The following is an 18405-nucleotide window of genomic DNA, read 5'->3' as shown; positions in this document are numbered from 1 at the left end:
GGGTCTGTGATCTGCATCTCCCCTGAGCTGGGTCACCTCTCAGGCATTAACTCCTCGAGGTATGGTCCTGAGCTGACGGGAAGACAGGATGAAGTCGATCTGCTCGAGTCTCAATTATTGCCTGTTGAGGAATACATTGTGCGTATTTACTCTAAACTCGAGAAGAGGGAAATTTTAACCGTGAGCTAGCTTCTCTTTCACCCACTCTCTCCCTACTTACCTATTGGGTATACACAGTTATTTTCACGAGTGTGGGTACATACCTATTCTACCAGATACAAACACTTTCGTTTGTGTGTTTGTACGTCTTGTGTTTGTGAATGTGCATGTATATATGTATTGATTTAAGGCAGCAAATAGTGTAATCTGTAGTTAAGTCGCTATTTTAATTATAACGTATTTTACTGAATTATTTTGTAAATCTTCAAACTGGTTAATGATTAAGTGCTGCTAGACATTAATAAATCTCGATTTGCTTCTAAGTCATTACCGTGTTAATACTTTCATCCCCCAGAGGCCTCCCTCAGCGCTGCCCAGCCCCGGGGCGCGACCGGCCGCCCCCGCCCGGGCCAGGAACAAGCCGCGGCGGCACCGCACCCCGTTCCGCCCCCGGCCCCTCCCCGGGGCGGCCGTCCCCGCGTCCCGCCCGCACCGCCGGTTTCGTTTTCGTTTCCTCGCCGCGGCGGGTGGGGCGTCCGGGCCCTTCCCCGAGCGCTGCTCCGGCCGGGGAGGGCAGCCAGGCAGCGGCCATGGCGCTGGCCGCCCAAGCGCTGCAGGTGCTGTGCGCCAACGGCGGCTGCCTGGAGCAGGGCGAGCTCCAGCGGCGGTTGTCGAAGCGGCCCACGGCGGAGCAGCTGGCGCTGGCGCTGCGGGACGCGCAGCGGTTCACCCTGGTGCAGCGGCCCGGCGAGGGGGGGGCGGCGGGGGTGGCGGTGGTGGCCACCAGCCCCCTGCGGCTGTGCCAGGAGCACGGCGCGGGCTGCGAGGGGCAGTGCGGGCGGCTGCACCTCTGCAAGTACCACCTGAAGGGGCTCTGCCGCAACCAGCAGGCGAGGTGAGGGGCGGGGGGCGGCCCGCGGCGCCTCCATCGCCGCCTCTCCGCCCGGGGCTGCCCGCGTTGGGGGGGCGCAGGCGGGGCTCGGCCCTCGGGAGGTGGGGGGGGTCTGGTGTTTGTCCGGGGCTCGTGTGCTGCTCCTTGCCCCCGGGCGCGATTGGAGTCCGCGGAGCCCCCTTTCCCCGCCGCGCCTCGGCGGCCTCCCCCCCACCCCTCTCGGCGGGGGCCGGGGCCTAGGCCGGCCGTGGGGGGCCGTGAAGCCCTGCGGCGGCAGCGGGGCTGGGCGCTGCTGCGGCCTGTGCCGGCGGCCCTGTTGCCGTTCGTAGCGCTCTGCAGACGCGTCTGTGGGAAAGAGAAGTGTTTTGGGGAGAAAAGTCTGTTACTTTCACGGGCTGTGGTGGCACCGGGGCGGCGGGGGGGGGGCGGCCGCTGCGACCGCTTCCGCCTCTCGCTGTGGGCTGGGAGCTTGCGCCCAGAGCCTGCTCGTCCCTTTACCCCCCGCATCGCTGCTTTTCTTTTTTTTTTTTTGGCCAAAGGAGAGAGACACAGGCGATTGTTTCACAGGCTTCGGGTTGCAACACTTCCTCCCCTGCTCACCATCCTGCTTCCGGCGGTTCCCCCCGCAGGGCCCGTGCGAGGCGGGAAAGCTTGGGGGGACACCCCCCCCCCCAAACACCCCGCACCCGCTGTCGATGTGAGGACTTTGTGCTTTGTGAGCTGCAGGTCCAAAATGCCAATATTGTCAGACTACACTAATGCTATAATGACACTAAATCAGAAATAGTGTGGCAATTATCCTCAGAGTAATTATGTAATCTGCTTAGCGAATCACATAATTACTTTATAAAGAAGCTCTACAGATTTTTCTGAAACTGGCTAATTTGGTGTCCTTTTTAAACTGTGTAGTGTAATACCGATGGGGTAGCAAAATAGCGCTAGTCTGTTACACTCACTTTGCACTTGGGTTTCTTAACTTGTAGGAAGGAATGCAGGTTTATTCACAACTACCACTCGGACCACAATCTCAATGTTCTAAAGCAATATGGACTTGAGTATTTAAACAAAGATGAACTTTGCCAGCTTCTGCTTCAGAATGACCCTTCCCTCTTACCAGAGGTGAGTAGTACTGTGACAGTTTTAGCCTTGTGTTTCAGTGAGTATTGCAAAGTCGAAGAGGCTTGATGCTACATGGAGATGTTAGGTGTCAGTTTCTAGCATAATGCAAATCTAAAGCTTTAAATCTGCATCGTCTGTTCTCCTCTGTGGTGAGTTGACCCTAGTTGGCAGCTAAGAGCTTGCACAGCCCCTCACTCACTCCTCTCTCCCCTGCCCCCAGCAGGACAGGTGAGAGAAAACAAGAACAAAACTGACAAAACTTGTGGATGGAGGTGAAGACAGTTTAGCAAGTGTAGAAGAGAGGGGAGCAAACAAGTGTTGCAAAGGAAGTTAGTCACCACTTCCCACAAGCAGACTGATGCCCAGCAAGTCTCTGAGGGAAGGTCACCTTGTCCCCATCCCATCCCCTCCCCCCCCCCCCTTTTTTTTTTTAAATTTATTTTAGAGCATTACATTGTATGGCATGGAATATCTCTTTGACCAGTTTGGGCTAGCTGTCCCAGCTGTGTCCTCTTTCAGCTTCTTGCCCACCCCCAGCATACTGGGGGGTGAGAGGCAGAGTAGAGAAAAAGAGAAAGCCTCAAAACCGTGCAGGCGCTGCTTGGCAGTAGCCGAAACATTGGTGTGTTATCAACACTATTCTGGTTACAAATCCAAAACAAAGCACAGTATGGTCTGTTCTGAAGAAAGTTAACCATCCCAGCCAGATCCAGTAACTCTTACCATCAAATTCAGGTTAAAAAAGTTCACTATTCCAAAACTAGAAAACCAGTGTTTGGGTAGTGACACAATAAAATCCGCTGTCCTACGTTTATGTGACTTGGAACAAAATCCCATCTGCTTGAGAATGTCTGTAAGATGGTTGTTGTCTGTTGAAAGATCTTTCTACATATTAGCAGGGAAAAGGAAAAACTATCAAGTAATCATTTGGAAAACAAGAAGAAACTTGTATAAGTCTTCTAAATGCAAATGTAAACCCATAGCTATAAAAATTTAAAAATCGTGAGTTCAGACAGTCTGTATGAGCACATTGTACTTTAATCTTTAAATCCTTTTTTTTTCCCTCTACCCAAGGTCTGCTTGCATTATAACAAAGGTGATGGACCTTATGGATCTTGTACCTATAAGAAGATGTGCACCAAACTGCATGTTTGCCAGTACTTTTTGCGGGGACAGTGCAGGTTTGGCAGCAGCTGCAAGCGATCCCATGACTTATTAAATTCAGAATGTTATGAGAAACTGGAGAGACAGGGAATGAGCTCTGACATTATTGAGAAACTACCCTCCATTTATAGGAATATGTATGACATAAAAAATGGCAACAGGAACATGTATGACACAGAAGATGCCACGTCTTCACCTTGCAAAGGTAAATGATACCATCTTTTGAAAATATTAGAAGAGTCACTATAGTGAATGTAACATTCTCACAGATGTCATTAAGGAAAACTGAATTCACATCTTGATGTGCCTTTTAAGAGGGACCTTGCACCTATCTCATTGACAGATTTGTGTTTTGACAGGTGAAGTGATTTTTCAAGGCATTATGGGTTCCTGAGAAATAAAGTGCTTGGCGTTTATAAAAAATTTGGGGTTAAAAAAGCATAACAGGAACTGAAAAGAGGGAGAACTGTAATTCTTTTCTTGGTAAAAAACATAGAGAACTGTTTAGGGGTGGTGTTTACTTGTGTGATTATAAACTATCCTTTATTTTCTTTAATGTAGTGACTGTCTAGCATAAGAATTCACAGACAGCACTATACTAGTTATTTCTCAGAGATGTAATATTTTGTTTGTTCTTTTGAAGTTCCTTAGAACTGTAAGTTAAGCATAATTCAGCAGGAAAGAGAAGGGTAACAGAATGGAAAATCCAAGTGTGTGTGTGTTCATCTCTGTTATTTTCCCTGCAGTTTCTTCTTGCCTTCTTTATGTCCTTAGGTGTGCCTTAATTTACAGAAGTATCAAATTTTGAGACTTCAGATTTTATAGCTGCCAATGTGAACAGCTATGTGGAATGCACGGTTAACTCAAGTCCATCTAGAACAGGAAAGGCGTCGGATTCTGTTCTTATTTTGTGAGGATAGCTAAAAACTGTATCTGAGGAATTTAGCAGTTACAGGAAAGTCAAGTTCAGGAAGGAAGGATGGGACTTCTGAGTATTCAAGATTATCAAAAACTTCAGTGTCTTTCTGGAGCTGAATGCACTTACATAGTTATAAAGATTGCTTTTAGGCATCTTCCCTACCCATAGGTGCGTTTTTAAGAGGGCTTGTTGAAACAAAGTGTATTAATAAGGCTTATAATTCCCCTGTCTAGAGAGAAAACACAGCTCTAGCCGAGAGTCCTCGACTACAAATGATGATGAATTGGAACAGATCTGTTTATATCAACTGTACAGAAGTTGTGGCTTTAAAGGTAGGTTGTGACTGTAGCAAGTCCTGTCTATTTTCCTTTTCTTATACAGTGATAGAAATCTTTCACAGAAAGGGGAAACTTCAGAGCTTACGCTTATCTTTAGTTAAATCTCACTGTAATCTTGAGTGCTGGTAGGAAGTTGTGGTGAACAGAGTTAAATCCAGTTGGCGGCCGGTCATGAGCGGTGTCCCCCAGGGCTCGGTTTTGGGGCCACTCCTGTTTAACATCTTTATTGATGATCTAGATGAGGGGATCGAGTGCACCCTCAGTAAGTTTGCAGATGACACCAAGTTGGGTGGGAGTGTTGATCTGCTCGAGGGTAGGGAGGCTCTGCAGAGAGATCTGGACAGGCTGGAGCGATGGGCTGAGGCCAACTGTAGGAGTTTCAATAAGGCCAAATGCCGGGTGCTGCACTTGGGTCACTACAACCCCCAGCAGCGCTACAGGCTTGGGGAGGAGTGGCTGGAGAGCTGCCAGTCAGAGAGGGACCTGGGGGTGTTGATTGACAGCCGGCTGAACATGATCCAGCAGTGTGCCCAGGTGGACAAGAAGGCCAATGGCATCCTGGCTTGTATCAGAAATAGCGTGGCCAGCAGGGACAGGGAAGGGATCTTACCCCTGTACTCGGCACTGGTGAGGCTGCACCTCGATTACTGTGTTCAGTTTTGGGCCCCTCACTACAAAAAGGACATTGAATTACTCGAGCGTGTCCAGAGAAGGGCAACGAAGCTGGTGCAGGGTCTGGAGCACAGGTCGTACGAGGAGCGGCTGAGGGAACTGGGGTTGTTTAGTCTGGAGAAGAGGAGGCTGAGGGGAGACCTCATCGCCCTCTACAACTACCTGAAAGGAGGTTGCAGAGAGATGGCGATGAGTCTCTTTAACCAAGTAATAAGCAATAGGACAAGAGATAATGGCCTCAAGTTGCTCCAGGGAAGGTTTAGACTAGATATTAGGAAGCATTTCTTTACAGAATGGGTTGTTAGGTGTTGGAATGGGCTGCCCAGGGAGGTGGTGGAGTCCCCATCCCTGGAGGTGTTTAAGAGTCGGGTTGACATAGCACTGAGGGAAATGGTGTATTTTGGAACTATCAGTGTTAGGTTAATGGTCTTTTCCAACCTAGATGATTCTGTGATTCTGTGAAGGTGTTTGACCTACCTGGTATACCAAACAAAGGAGCTGTTCTGTTTTACTCTGAAATGTATAATACCTGCCTGTGTAGGAGATGGGCTACTACTCCACCTGTGTTCACCTAAGGGACTGATGAAATATCTACAAAATATCTACAAAAGATACTCTGAGTCCTACATTCTTCCTTGTTTCTTCTAGCATTCTACTGTTCCCATCTGTCTGAGCTCCTGTCCCTTTCAAAATGTCCAGGAAAAAGGCTGCTGTGCCAGCTTTCTTTTTGTCTTTCCTGGTTTTGGCTGGGATAGAGCTAATTTTCCTTCTTAGCTAGAGTAGTGCTGTGTTTTGATTTCAGTATGGGATTTGGTATGAGAAGAATGTTGATAATACACTGATGTTTGTAGTTGTTGCTAAGGAATCAAGGACTTTTCAACTTCTGTGTCCTGCTAGCGTGCAGGTGCAAAAGAAGCTGAGAGGGAGCATAGCAAGAGCAACAGACCCAAATTTGCCAGTGGAATATTCCATATCCTATAGCGTCATGCTCAGTGTCTAGATGAAGGTTGGCTGAGAAGCCAGGGCGCTCTCTTCTGGGATTGTGGCTTTGGGATTTCCCTCCTTTGGGATCGCTAGCAGGGAATGGGCTGGGCATCGATCAGTGGGTGGTTAGCAGTTGCATTGTGCATCACTCGTTTGTATACTTTTTATTATCATTATTATATTTATTTCATTTCAATTATTAAAGTGGTTTTATCTCAACCTATAAGTCTCCTTACCTTTAGACCTCCAATTCTCTGCCCCATCGCCCAGGGTGGGTGAGCAAGCGAGCAGCTGTCTGGTGTTTGGCTGCCTGCTGGGTTTAAACCATGATATTTTCCTTTTGTCATCCTTTTCCTACTTGATGTTCTTGACCTGTAGTAGCTCCCTGATGTAGTGCACACCTTCTCATCTGAACTGTGTGGTACAGTCTCCTTGACTTTCTCTGCAGTTAAGTTGCCTGTTGTTCTACTACTCAAGTTTGTGCATATGTGTACTGGTGATGTGATCTTCACTCCAGTTGAGGAATGACTGCGTACTGACTCTTTGAACGGTTTCTGGGTAACACTTGTGATACCTGGGCCACTACCACCAACTCTTGTTCCTGGTGAGGCCTGGAGACCTCTTGAAGTCTCTAAATGAGCCACCTCCTATCCTAAAATGAAGCACTGTTGTGGGTTTTTTTTCCTCGGTAATAGCACTTTGGGACTAAGTGGTTAAGCCTAGGTATTTGAGTTTGCACTGTTACTTTATATATGAGATAATAGCCTCATGTGCTTGTGATCTCGATTCATTGTAAATTTTTGTCACTGAAACTGAGAAGACAGAATGGTCCTTCACCACTGAGCTTCTGCACAAAGAGAATCTAGTAGGTACAGAAACTGAACTTCTGCCTAAGCTCAAAAATGAAGTTTTGCTTGCTCACGCTGAAAAATTCTGAACTACAGCTTGTAATGATTCTGTAGATGAGCATTTTCCATCGCTATGCGTTTGATAACTTTTACCAGCTAGGTGTACAGCCCTGAAATGTTGGAATTTTTCTTATTGCTTATAAAAATAATGCATCTCTTTTTTTTTTTTTTAACTTTCTAGACAAGTGTATGAGAACTCATTTTCACTTGCCGTATAGATGGCAGATCTCTGATGGTAATACCTGGAAGGACTTGAAGAATATGGAAGAAATAGAAAAAGCATATTGTGACCCCAGTAATGCCAGGTATAAACTTACAAAATTTAATGACTTTGGAGTTTTCTATATTGGGCTAGGCCCTTAGCAGCTATAAATTGCTATGATTCTATTGCAGTCATTACGTAAGTAGCTTCATTCTTCTGCGGACCTCACTCTGCCAATTGATCTACTGTTGCCAGAGGTCTGATCCATTGTGACTTACTTACGCCTGGAGTCCATATAGGACCCTCTACCCTGCTGGGTTTGGCTGGGATGGAGTTAACTATCTTCATAGCAGCCCCTATAGTGCTGTGTTCTGGATTTGTGACTAAAACAGTGCTGATAATGCACCAGTGTTTTAGGTGTTGCTGAGCCGTGCTTGCCCAGAGTCAAGGCTTTCTCTCTCCTACTCTGCACTGTTCCTCCACAGTGGGTAGGCTGGGGGTAGGCAAGGCGTTGGGAGAGGATCAGCCGGGATAGCTGACCTGAACTGACCAAATGGATCTCTCATACCAAATAACATCATGTTCAGCAATAACATCTGGGGCAGGGGAAGAAGAAGGTTGGGGTTTTAGTTACCAAGGTGGCTGCTGTTTGGAGGCTGGCTGGCTATTAGACTGCCCGGGGAGGTGGTGAGCGATTCGCTTTGCTTTATTTGTTGGTTTGTTTGTTTACACACACCCCTCCTTCTTCATCTGTTGAACTGCCTCACAACTTTTCTTGCTTTTTGTGCAGGGAAGGGGAGGGGGAGTGAGCGAGCTGTTCACTGTGGGAGTACTTGGTTGCTGGCCAGGGTCAATCCACCACAGTTATATGACTGACCCGTGGAGTCTAGTGTTCTGTGCTGTGAAAAAAACGTATAAATACTTCCTACTGCTGCTACCATAGGAAGTCGTAATCCTCAGTAAGAATGGCTGGAAAACTGCAGAGAGTGGTGATTTTATCAGAAGTACTTGTGAGAATCTGTCTTTGGTTAGAGCTTGTCAATATGCAGCTTGACCCCATGATTAGAAGTAACCTTCTCTTTCACCTTTTGAGCTGGAGGATGAAAAGGTAGCATGAGATTTGCCCCTCTCACCCTCTTTTCCCCCAGTCCATATTGTGGAACTGGTATGACTACCTTGTGTACCTGGAGAGATACTCGAGTGAAGAGAACATTAAGAATATGGAAATACCTTTAAGAGTTTGGAACTGGTTATGTAGCACAAAGAAGGTATTAGAAAGGGCTCATACCAGTGTGCTGTGTCCCATGCTGGAGAATTTACCTAGCCCTCTTATGTTACATTAGAGGCTCTCTGAAGCCATCCTTAAGTTATGACAGTGTTCCGTTTAGAGTATAGTTGGTTAGCAAGAAGGTGGCAGTATACATTTTCCACTGTTTCTATTCATCTTATGTAACTCACTGATTTACAAGTTGATAATGATTACTGCCCATGGAACCAATGTGAGACGTAATACTGTAATGCAAAATACGTACAAACACAAGAGGGGGCTGGGATTGTTGTGGAAACTGTAGGTTTGTGTTCTGCTTTTGAGTGATGTTTGCTTAATTTGCAAATCTGTGTTGGGTTTCTGAACCTATGTGTAAAGCTTCACAAACAGTTCTGACTTTTTTTCCTCCTTTTTTTTTTTTTTTTACAGATTTAATAACAGTGTTACTGAAAGTGGCTCTGTCTTGCCATGTATCTGTTTTCTGAATATGCGCTGTGGGTTTGCAAAGGTTAGACGTCTTTCTACAGCCTCCTCTGTGACCAAACCCCCTCACTTCATTCTTACAACAGAATGGATCTGGTACTGGAAAGATGAATATGGCCTGTGGCGGGAGTATGGAAAAAAAGTAAGTGAGAGATGGGGAGACTCTCAACTCTGTGTTAAAAGTGCAGAACTACTGAAAAGTGCACAATGTTTATATCCTCCCCCTCTTTTGTCACCCTCTCCCTCCCTCCCTCTCACTCATACTGTACAGATCGACTTTAGAGGCCTAATGGGATCTTCCCTGTGAATTTGATTGGTTCAGGTAGGGGAGTGCTCACTGGTGAGTCACAAATATTAGTGACAGATAATTCTTCAGTGAGTCACGTCAGATAGGATCACATTAATACATTCTTTTCATTGCTCCTGATTGAAACTTCCTTTTCAGAGCTTCCAGTAGTACTCTGTGTGTCTTTGCTAAGATCTAGTTGGTGAATACGCAGTCTCAGTAGTAGCATTCACAGCATGCACTTTACGCTGTAAGTTTAGGCTTCGTAACACTGCTTGGTTTGTTCTGGGGGCAGTTTAAACTGCTTAATACGTGGCTTTTGCCTGACAGCTACTATCATGCCCAAAAGCTGATATGTGCTGCAGCCACCATACCATAAGACAGTTGTTGGGTTTTAAACTTGCTTGTATATAACAGACCAGGAGAATCTTTTTTTCCTCTGGTTTTGGCCTGACAGGATGATGATCATGCAGCTGCCACTGTCTCCAGTGATGACCTGGAGAAAGCTTATATAGCCAAAGGTTCTCCAAAACTGAACTTCAAAGCTGGAAGACATGAATATGAACTCAGTTTTGGAGGTAGGTTTCATTTGCTTTGTGTTTTTTTGGTTTGCCCCTCCCTCCGTCCCAGGTCTTTTGTGGTTTTTAAACTACATTACTACAGGAGAGAGAAATTTGAACTTTGAACTGCGATGCTTACAGAGACAGGGCTTCTGTCAGGTTCTCAGGATAAGAGCTGTTCATATCAGCAAAGTGGCATTCCTGTTCCTCCAAACCTTTGATTTTTAAGAAGTTCTTGTGCTAGGTTTCAGAATGTCTGCCAGCAAGTCCAAGTGTGACATTGCCATTGATGCTAGCACCAACACAGATGGTGAGAAACTTCTGTAAGGCTTGACAAGCCAGCTTCTGGTCTGTTTTAATCACTGGCTCACAGAAAAATGAATACTTGGGCAAGGTGTAGGGTCCAGACAATCCTTAGCATTGCAAGATCTATGCAGCTGTTTTATTTCCATAGCTCTGCCTGTCTGGAAAGGCTGAGGAAATATCTTGACTATGTCAAAGTAGGAAGATGTGTTTCCCAAGAGCTCAGGAAATTTACACCAGTTGTGATGGTACTGCCCTATCTGAGCTGTTGCCTTTCCACGTATCCTTTTCAAAAATCATGGGGAACAGTGGTGGTGGGAATCAGACTGCCTATACTCATTTTGATACACTCATTTGGTGTAGTTGCCTTTGATCCAACTCTCCATTACTGTATCATTCTGCATGGAAAAAAACGACCAAGCAGAAAGGGCATGTGATACGTTGTTTGTGATTCAATTGAAAGCAATGCTGTAATCTTCTTTATAGGCTAGGGAAACTCGTCTGTCTTAGAAGGGAAAATTGCATAGTAAATCAATCCCTTTTCTAAGGCTTGGTCTTTTTCAGTAACTTAGGCAAACATACACAATGTAGATGTATTCCAAAACTTAGTTTCTAGGCTTGGTGGTGCCAGGAGGTAGGTTTCTTTGTTTTCTTCCTGTGTATCTCTCTGTGAAGATGAGGCCTCATTCTCCTGGCTGCTACTGACTCTTAATTGCTAGTATAATGTGGCAGTAACTACAGAGGTTCCAAAATTCAGAAATAATGCCTCTAAAATTCAGGTTGTTGTGACTTGTTTCTGTTGGTGGTCAACAAGAATGAATGGCCTGTGACAGCTGTTAGGTTGTGTTTACAGGGTTTGAAATCTACAACTACATGTAGGAAAACAGTATCTTGATTGCAAATTGAGAAGGGATGCAATCCATGGAACACAAGTAGATACTTATTTTACAATGATCCTTCACAGTTAAGTGTGGCTGATGGAACGATGAAGGGAAAATAGCTACCAGTGTCTGTCATTCCTTCTAAAGTTAAGAGCAAAACAGAAACTGAAATCCTTCTTGGTGATTTATAAAGATAGACTGTGGATTCCATATCCTCCTCTGACTTCCCTTTGTGTAGCAAGAAAAAAAGCTGTGTCTTTTTGACAAAACAACTTAGTGGCAAGTTTTGCTGCAGTATGAAGGCTTTCTGAAACATCTTTCTGAATATTCAGGGGTTTATTTTTTTTTTTTTTTCCCAGACATGATTCAGAAGAACCTTCACTACAGAACAGAGAGAGAAATTTGCAGAAGACCTAAATTTGTCTCTCAGAGAGAGGTAGAAGAGTCAAGAGCAAGGTAAACTGCAACTGCTTATTCTGAGGTGATGGATTTAGTGCATTGTGAATGCAGTGTCTTCCAAGGGTGTAAATAAGGCAATTGTAGAAGAAATTGAGAGGGGAAGGGATATACCTTTCCTACAACAATGTCTTGCCAGGGCAGTATTGCAGCCTGGCCAACAGTTTCCAAGCAACTGAGGACCCTTGGGCATGAAGGAAGTTTGGGCTTGGCCACAGAAGTGGGGAAGCATAGAACATAATTCAACATGTAGCACTGTTGTAGGAAGCTGCTGATTAGAGGGAGCTATCTTATTAGAGCAGCTGATACAGATGGAAGCAATAAAGTTTATGCATACTAGCCCTTTCTGACATCTAAGATCAGTAATTTCCAAAGCTAAACACACGTTTAGAAACAATTCTTTTGAGAACAACCAGACAATCTGAGAGGAAAGTAGTAATTGTTACAGGTGGAGCAAAAGGTGGGAGTCTGCAAGGAGAGAAGTTTTATACAATTGCATGTAACAGCCAACTTTTTTTATGCATTCCCTTCCAGCACACAGTGCTTGCTTAAACAACACAGAAAAGAGCAGCTAAACACACTAATTAAAATTGGGGTGTAAGTAAAAGGGAGGATATATCTATCCTGTTGCTGTCATACTGATATGATACTGGATGCATTTTTATTTATCTAGCCCACTGTAGCAGAGCTTTTATATATACATTCAACTCTTGCAACTAAGAGAACTACTACATGTTTAGTTCAGTGTATATCTGCTTTTTTTTCTCATGTGGTGTCTTGGTTCCTGCTATAAGTCTTGACATGATGAGTTGGAACAAATATTTTCATGTACTGAACTCAAAAGACAATTTTGAAATATTTCTGAGATGTTCAGTTGCCTGTACTCTCCCAAACTGGTCAGAAGTGTGTAGTATCATATGTACATAAAATGTAGGAATTTGTTTTGTTTTAATTACCTATTTGTAGTGTCTTGTAATGTGCAGGGGCTTTAAACATACAGAAGAGTTTAAGGGCATTCCAGCTCACTGGGACAAATCCGCCCTTCCTGAACTGGGATTCAAGGTTTGGAGCTTTTTGGTTTTTCTCTCTGTTTTGCCGCATACAGGTTTGTTACATCAAAGTTCAGTGTTCCTTGTGCTTTTGTAGATGACTGTTTCTTATGTAATGTAATGCAGAGACGTTGGTAAATTTGAGCCTGAGGCAACACTGGGCAGACCTAGAGGTGAAATCAGACCCAAATTTAAACTAACAAATGGTGGCAGTATAACCATGGCAACATTGACTTTCACTTCTACTATTTATCCCTTTGCTTGGCAAATTTGCCTGAAGCTTATGCTCTATTAGCAAGGCTGTTACTGGGGCCCAAGATACATAGCTTTGAAGTCCAACATGTGCTGAAGCATCAGAGATAAATCACGCCTCTAAATTTTAGAGTAGCCATTCCCTGAGCTGTGTATAAGTAAACTGCTGTACATCTGGGGAGTACAATCAGCAGAGTTCAGGCTGGGATCATTTATTAAAATGTACTGTAACTCCAGTGGAGTGAACTCGTTTACCTTTGTAACACACCCAGTTAATAACTGCATGGTTTACCTTTGCTGACTTCCTGCCTGCCTCCACCACCACCTCTGTCAACTCTAGTAACTATACCTACAGAAAAGATCTTCTTATATGAAGCTCAAAAACTATTAACTTGCAAAATGCAAATCCTCAAGAAATTGTCGATAAAAAATAGAGAAGGCTAACGCTGATATTCTTGATGTTCCTGGGGAAAACGTGTAAGTAGAAAACTTTGCTTGCTTTCAGGACTGTCATGTAAGGAACTGATTTTTGCAGTGTGTCCCTACTCTTCCCTAAAATGGTTGATTGAATAAAGCCTTTTAAATTTATTTAAAAACATAACGGGCAGTGCAGTTTGTGTTCACTGGCTGTAGGGAGTATAAACTATAAAGATTTAAAAAGCATGGGTGTAGAGGTACTCTTTGATTTGCTGCAACATAAATTCTCCATTCTTTATTTATGTGCTCATTTTTTCTATGTATTTAGGTATGGTTTGATATATGCATGCAAATGTATCTTGGCCCAAATATTAAAAGGGGCTGGGTAGCTCCTTTAATGGCCTGTGAGAGAGCAACCTGGGTGTCTTAAACCCCAGAAGTTAATGTTCCCTAGTTAAGAGCTCACTTTTACAGAGCAGGGATCTATAATCTGCCTTTTTTCCAAGAGTATTTTTGCTGCTCGTACCTCTGCTTCACAGAAAAGACTTTAAAGCTCTGAGTAGTGCACTAGGTAGGGTGGCTTTGTTATGATTTAGTAAAAGGTTAGAGTAGCTTTTTAATCTTTTCCTTACAGCTGATTGAGCTTGACAGTTCTTCTGAAGAATACAAGAAAGTCAAGGTGGACTTTCAACGCACAATGCCCAAAACAGTTATTAAAAGGATTCGTAGAGTTCAGAACCCATCTCTCTGGGAAATGTATCAATGGTACGTGTAAAATACTGCTCTGGTATGTGTGCATGAAATTTGTTGTTTCTGCGGTTAGCTGTATGCTCAAGATAGACATATGCATTCCTGAAATGCAGCTGCATTTAAGAATCTGCTTCCACTCCCCCAATGAAATACCTAGCCAGGATCAACATGTAGATAAAGACATACCGACAAAACCAAAACTCAGTCAAAACATATTGCTTAGAATAGTCAGATGAGCTCTGCTGGAGGAATCCTTGCTCCTGAATAAGCAGTTCTGACTTCTGCCAGGCCTGTGTGCAGGACAGCTGCCTTCCACTGAAGCCTTGAAGCTGGTAATCAGGCACAGCACTGGCACAAACACTGGTTTGTAGCTGGTCAAAACTGAAAGAGCCTTCAAAACTAAATGCAAAACTCACTGAGGGAAAGCCTTAACATGAACTCCTGTGTTCAGAAAAAAAAATTGTGAAGATTCCTCCCCCTCTCCCAATAGGCAGTGAATGAAACAAAACATATTTATTATTAAATATCTGGAGGCCTTTGTGTATAACAAAAGCATGTTTGTATGCAGCTAGACAGCAAGCTACTCTGTATGCCCAAAGTTTAGGCCTTAACGTAAGGATTTTCAGAATGTACTCTGTGTAAAATTATCTTAAGTGCTGGTGGGGCTGGAACCTGTCTGGGTACAGCCACTGTGGAACTGCAAAGATACTGCTTCTTATTGCAGGCAGAAGGAACAAATGCAGAAGAGCAATGGTGGAAAGGCTGCGGATGAGCGATTTTTATTTCATGGGACCAGTAAAAATTACATTGATGCTATCTGTCAGCAAAACTTTGACTGGAGGATCTGTGGCCTTCATGGGACAGTCTACGGGAAAGGTTGTTTTTCAGCTCTTTCATTAACCCTAGACTTGCTAAAAAATTCTCATAGTTACTGCAGAGGTGTAGTTAGAAAGAGGGCACGCAGCCAACATAGGGCTTATCTCTGTGATGATGTGGAGAACATAGCTGACTTTGGCAAGGATTGCTTCTAGCTAAGGCATACTGAAAGGCCTTGGCCTGTATGCTCCACTCTGTCCTTGCAAGACAAACTTAGGAGAGACCAGTTCTAGGGACAGTTTCTCCTAGAGTCCAGGCTTACTTCTGTTCCAGTTTTGCCAAGCTCCTATGGGAAGGCAACGTGGCATTATTTGGTTTTTTTCCAGGAATCTAAATGCCATCCTGGTTACAGGCTTTTTGCCTTGTTAGCAAATTATATTCCTTTACATTGTCCTGTGTACAGGAAAGGATTGACATACCAAGTGGAATAGCAAAGAGACAGGCTGACTGACTGACTACCCACCCATCCGACTGAATACTTTGTAACTCTCAGAAATGTTCTAATGAAGATTAGCCTGTCAGGAGAGGAAGTTGGGTGAGATTGGGGAAGGTGGACGTCTAAGGTTAGGAGGAAATCTTTTTGAGGAATATGGTAACACTTAATACATTCCTTGTGTGGCTTTTGAATATGTGTGCTGTGAAAAATAAAAGTATAGTAGTACATAGTGGTCATTTTCACTAAGAAGGTCATACAGGACAAGTGAAGGCTTTGGAAAGGCCATTCATGAACTGCTTAATGGATTTTCTTATGAATTTGCTTTCACACTGTATCACTTCCTTCCCTGCAATTTTGATGTCTTATCAACTCTTTGGTGTCTCTTCTGCAGGAAGCTATTTTGCAAGGGATGCATCTTACTCTGACAATTACTGCAGGGAAGACTCGCATACCACCAAGACCATGTTTCTGGCTCGGGTCCTGGTGGGGGAGTTCACTCTTGGTAGTTCTTCTTATGTTCGGCCTCCTTTGAAGGACAACCAGAAGTTCTACGACAGTTGTGTGAATAACTCTTCAAACCCTTCTATCTTTGTCATCTTCGAGAGGCATCAGATTTATCCAGAGTATCTCATAGAATACATTGACCAGGCATTGGCAAAAATGCTATAGCACCAACACCTGTCATCATTATGTTTAGCTGGTATAAATGTTTTTTTAGTATTTGCTTAAGAAAGAAAAAGTGATTTTTAGAAGTTGTGTAATTGAGTAGGTGAGTGTTCAGAAACATTTATTCTCTATCCTTTCTGTGAAATAGAAAATGAAGGGTAAAAAGACACAAAGGATGTCTTGGAATTCTTAAAATCCTGTGCCTGTCTCCTATTCTTTAGCAGGTATCATGTTTCCCTGCATTACTAGAGACTTTTATAAATTCAGTAGGTGAATTCACTGGTGGTTGTAACATGAAGATTGTCTATGACTGCCAAGTTTAAACAATATTTAGTTATAATTGTTTCAGGACAGATCTTTACATGTGCTCATTGATCAGAGGATGTCTCCTCCTACCTGTTCATGTTTTAACTCAAAATTTGATAAAACTTGTTTTTTTAATAATGTCTCCTGTAACAGTAGACATTCAGGTGTTTGCAAATGAGACTGTCTCTGTGTTCAACTCACTGCATAAATTCTTAGCAGCATTGGTTTTTTTGTGCCTATTTAATCTTCACCAACAAAGCCTCAAAAATTAAACTTGCTTGTTGAAAAGGAACAGAGGCTTATTTTCACTTGTTAGTTTTCTCCTTTAAAACAAGTACCAAAGACATGAAGTGTAGCAAGGGTTGCTTGGTGCTGTGTTACTCAGTTAACTTACTGTATCAAATAAATGCTGTATTTTAGGTGTGCGAGAACACAAATTTTTCATGACTTTGTGCCTACAAGTGAGGAAGTGGTGGCAGGTGCCAGGGGGGAAGAAGAGGAGGCAACTCACCCTGTCATTTAAGAATATCCTACTTAGGAGTGAAATACACTGCTTGCACTGCTTGATTAGCCCCTGTTTCTGTGGAGCAACTTTATGGTTCTGTTACAGCTGTTGGGAAGGACAGTGAGTGATTGTCTCTCATTACGTGTACTGCCCATTTGGTTGCAGGAGATACACTGGTTACCTGTGTAATCAAAGGTGTCTTTGGACTTTCTCGCAGGAAAAACATGCTTACCTGGGGTGTGGTCTTCAGCAACAGAGCTGAGACCTTTAAAAAATGTTTCCAGGCAAAAGATGTTATTAGTGTTGAGCAGTCAGCATACGTGTATGCAGATATTCAAAAAACTTGAACAGTCAAGTATTTCTTAAGACTAAAGTTGCTGATGCATAGACAGATACTTTATCACAGCTTTAATGCTTCTAAATGAGTACCTGTTAGCTATAGTGTACTGCAAAAGCCTTAAGATATACTTTGTTTAGGACCAAAAAAAGTTCATCTCTACCTGTGTTGTAGAAGCACTTCTTTTTAATTCATCTGGATGATGATTGATAGGTGTACACTGGGTAACTTCATTACTTCAGCACTGTGAACCAGAAGCTTATCCATGATTAGCTGGAGTAAGGCTGTGCAGAACTCCTTTTTATATGAGCTGTAAAACTAGCAGCATGATACCTAAAGGAAAATACTCCTATTCGTGTTTAAACCCAGTAAAACTCAGGATGTGGAAAAGCAAGTTGACTGTATTCTTTCTTTTGAAAGATTTGTAATAGGACATGCATGATAAATCTCGTGTCAGCAAATGAGCAAATACCACACTCATTGAGGAGGATAACATTATGTATGAAAGTTTTCATACCTGTGCAGAGTAAGATATTTCTGTCCAAAAAAAAAAAAAAAAAAACCAAACCGCGTTCATCTACACATTCATGGCAAAGGAGAATAGTGGTAGTATGCTCTTCTTCCTCTGAAGATAACCAGCATTTCAGCTAAGAACTGGAATAGCTAAAATCATGTTAATCTTTTGCCAGAAAATTGAAACAAAACATTTTTTCATGCAAAAATTGAGATATTTTTTAGTAACATTTTTGATGGTTAGTAGTATTTTTAAAATCTTAATTCTTGGAGGGGGTGTGTGAATGTGTGTGTATGTGTGTAAGTAAAAGAACTGGAATAAAATGACTGGTTGTGTTACTTTGTCATCTGTTATTTCTCTATTAATGCAAAAAAAAAGTTACCATGTTTTCCACTTTGAAACTGCAGTGGTAACTTTCTCATGTGTAGTAAATAAACAGGTATTCAAACCACTAAATTCCTTGTAATGTTTTTTTCTCTCTCAGTAGTAAAAGCACCATGTTTCACTAAATTTCTGAGTTCTTGGAAACTTCCTTAAAGATGCTGCTGTTAAGTAGTGGACTGCCTCTACAGCTTGTTTGGATTGCATTTGGAAATGAACAGATTAAAGAGTTGTTTGCATTAAAACTAAACTTCAGACAAAAATTTATACTGACTCTCTTTTCTGAGTGAGGGTATCTCTTGGCTACTTCAGACACTGAGCAG

General features: G+C 43.2%; 1 protein-coding gene across 1 annotated transcript; it reads left to right on the top strand.

The window, feature by feature from the left end:
* The first annotated feature begins 682 nt into the window (after positions 1-682).
* LOC141944738 (protein mono-ADP-ribosyltransferase PARP12-like) lies at positions 683-18157 on the top strand. The gene is made up of 12 exons (XM_074871846.1): positions 683-1054; positions 2035-2170; positions 3245-3539; positions 4487-4585; positions 7337-7460; positions 9054-9249; positions 9851-9971; positions 11497-11593; positions 12577-12655; positions 13946-14076; positions 14786-14937; positions 15765-18157. Exons 1-12 carry the CDS (start codon positions 750-752, stop codon positions 16040-16042), a joined length of 2013 nt encoding a protein of 670 aa, XP_074727947.1. The 5' UTR covers positions 683-749; the 3' UTR covers positions 16043-18157.
* The last annotated feature ends 248 nt before the right edge of the window (positions 18158-18405 follow it).

Source organism: Strix uralensis, chromosome 5 (assembly GCF_047716275.1).
Source record: "Strix uralensis isolate ZFMK-TIS-50842 chromosome 5, bStrUra1, whole genome shotgun sequence".
NCBI classification, from domain to species: domain Eukaryota; kingdom Metazoa; phylum Chordata; class Aves; order Strigiformes; family Strigidae; genus Strix; species Strix uralensis.
The sequence above is the reverse complement of the archived record's forward strand: the minus strand, read 5'-3'. Positions and strand labels throughout refer to the sequence as shown.

Excerpts from the sequence above, each read along its gene's own strand:
- LOC141944738 (XM_074871846.1), top strand. The coding sequence starts at position 750 with ATGGCGCTGGCCGCCCAAGCGCTGCAGGTGCTGTGCGCCAACGGCGGC. Across the intron at positions 9,972-11,496 it reads ATATGAACTCAGTTTTGGAG|ACATGATTCAGAAGAACCTT; the intron begins GTAGGTTTCATT and ends TTTTTTTCCCAG. Across the intron at positions 14,938-15,764 it reads TGGGACAGTCTACGGGAAAG|GAAGCTATTTTGCAAGGGAT; the intron begins GTTGTTTTTCAG and ends TCTCTTCTGCAG.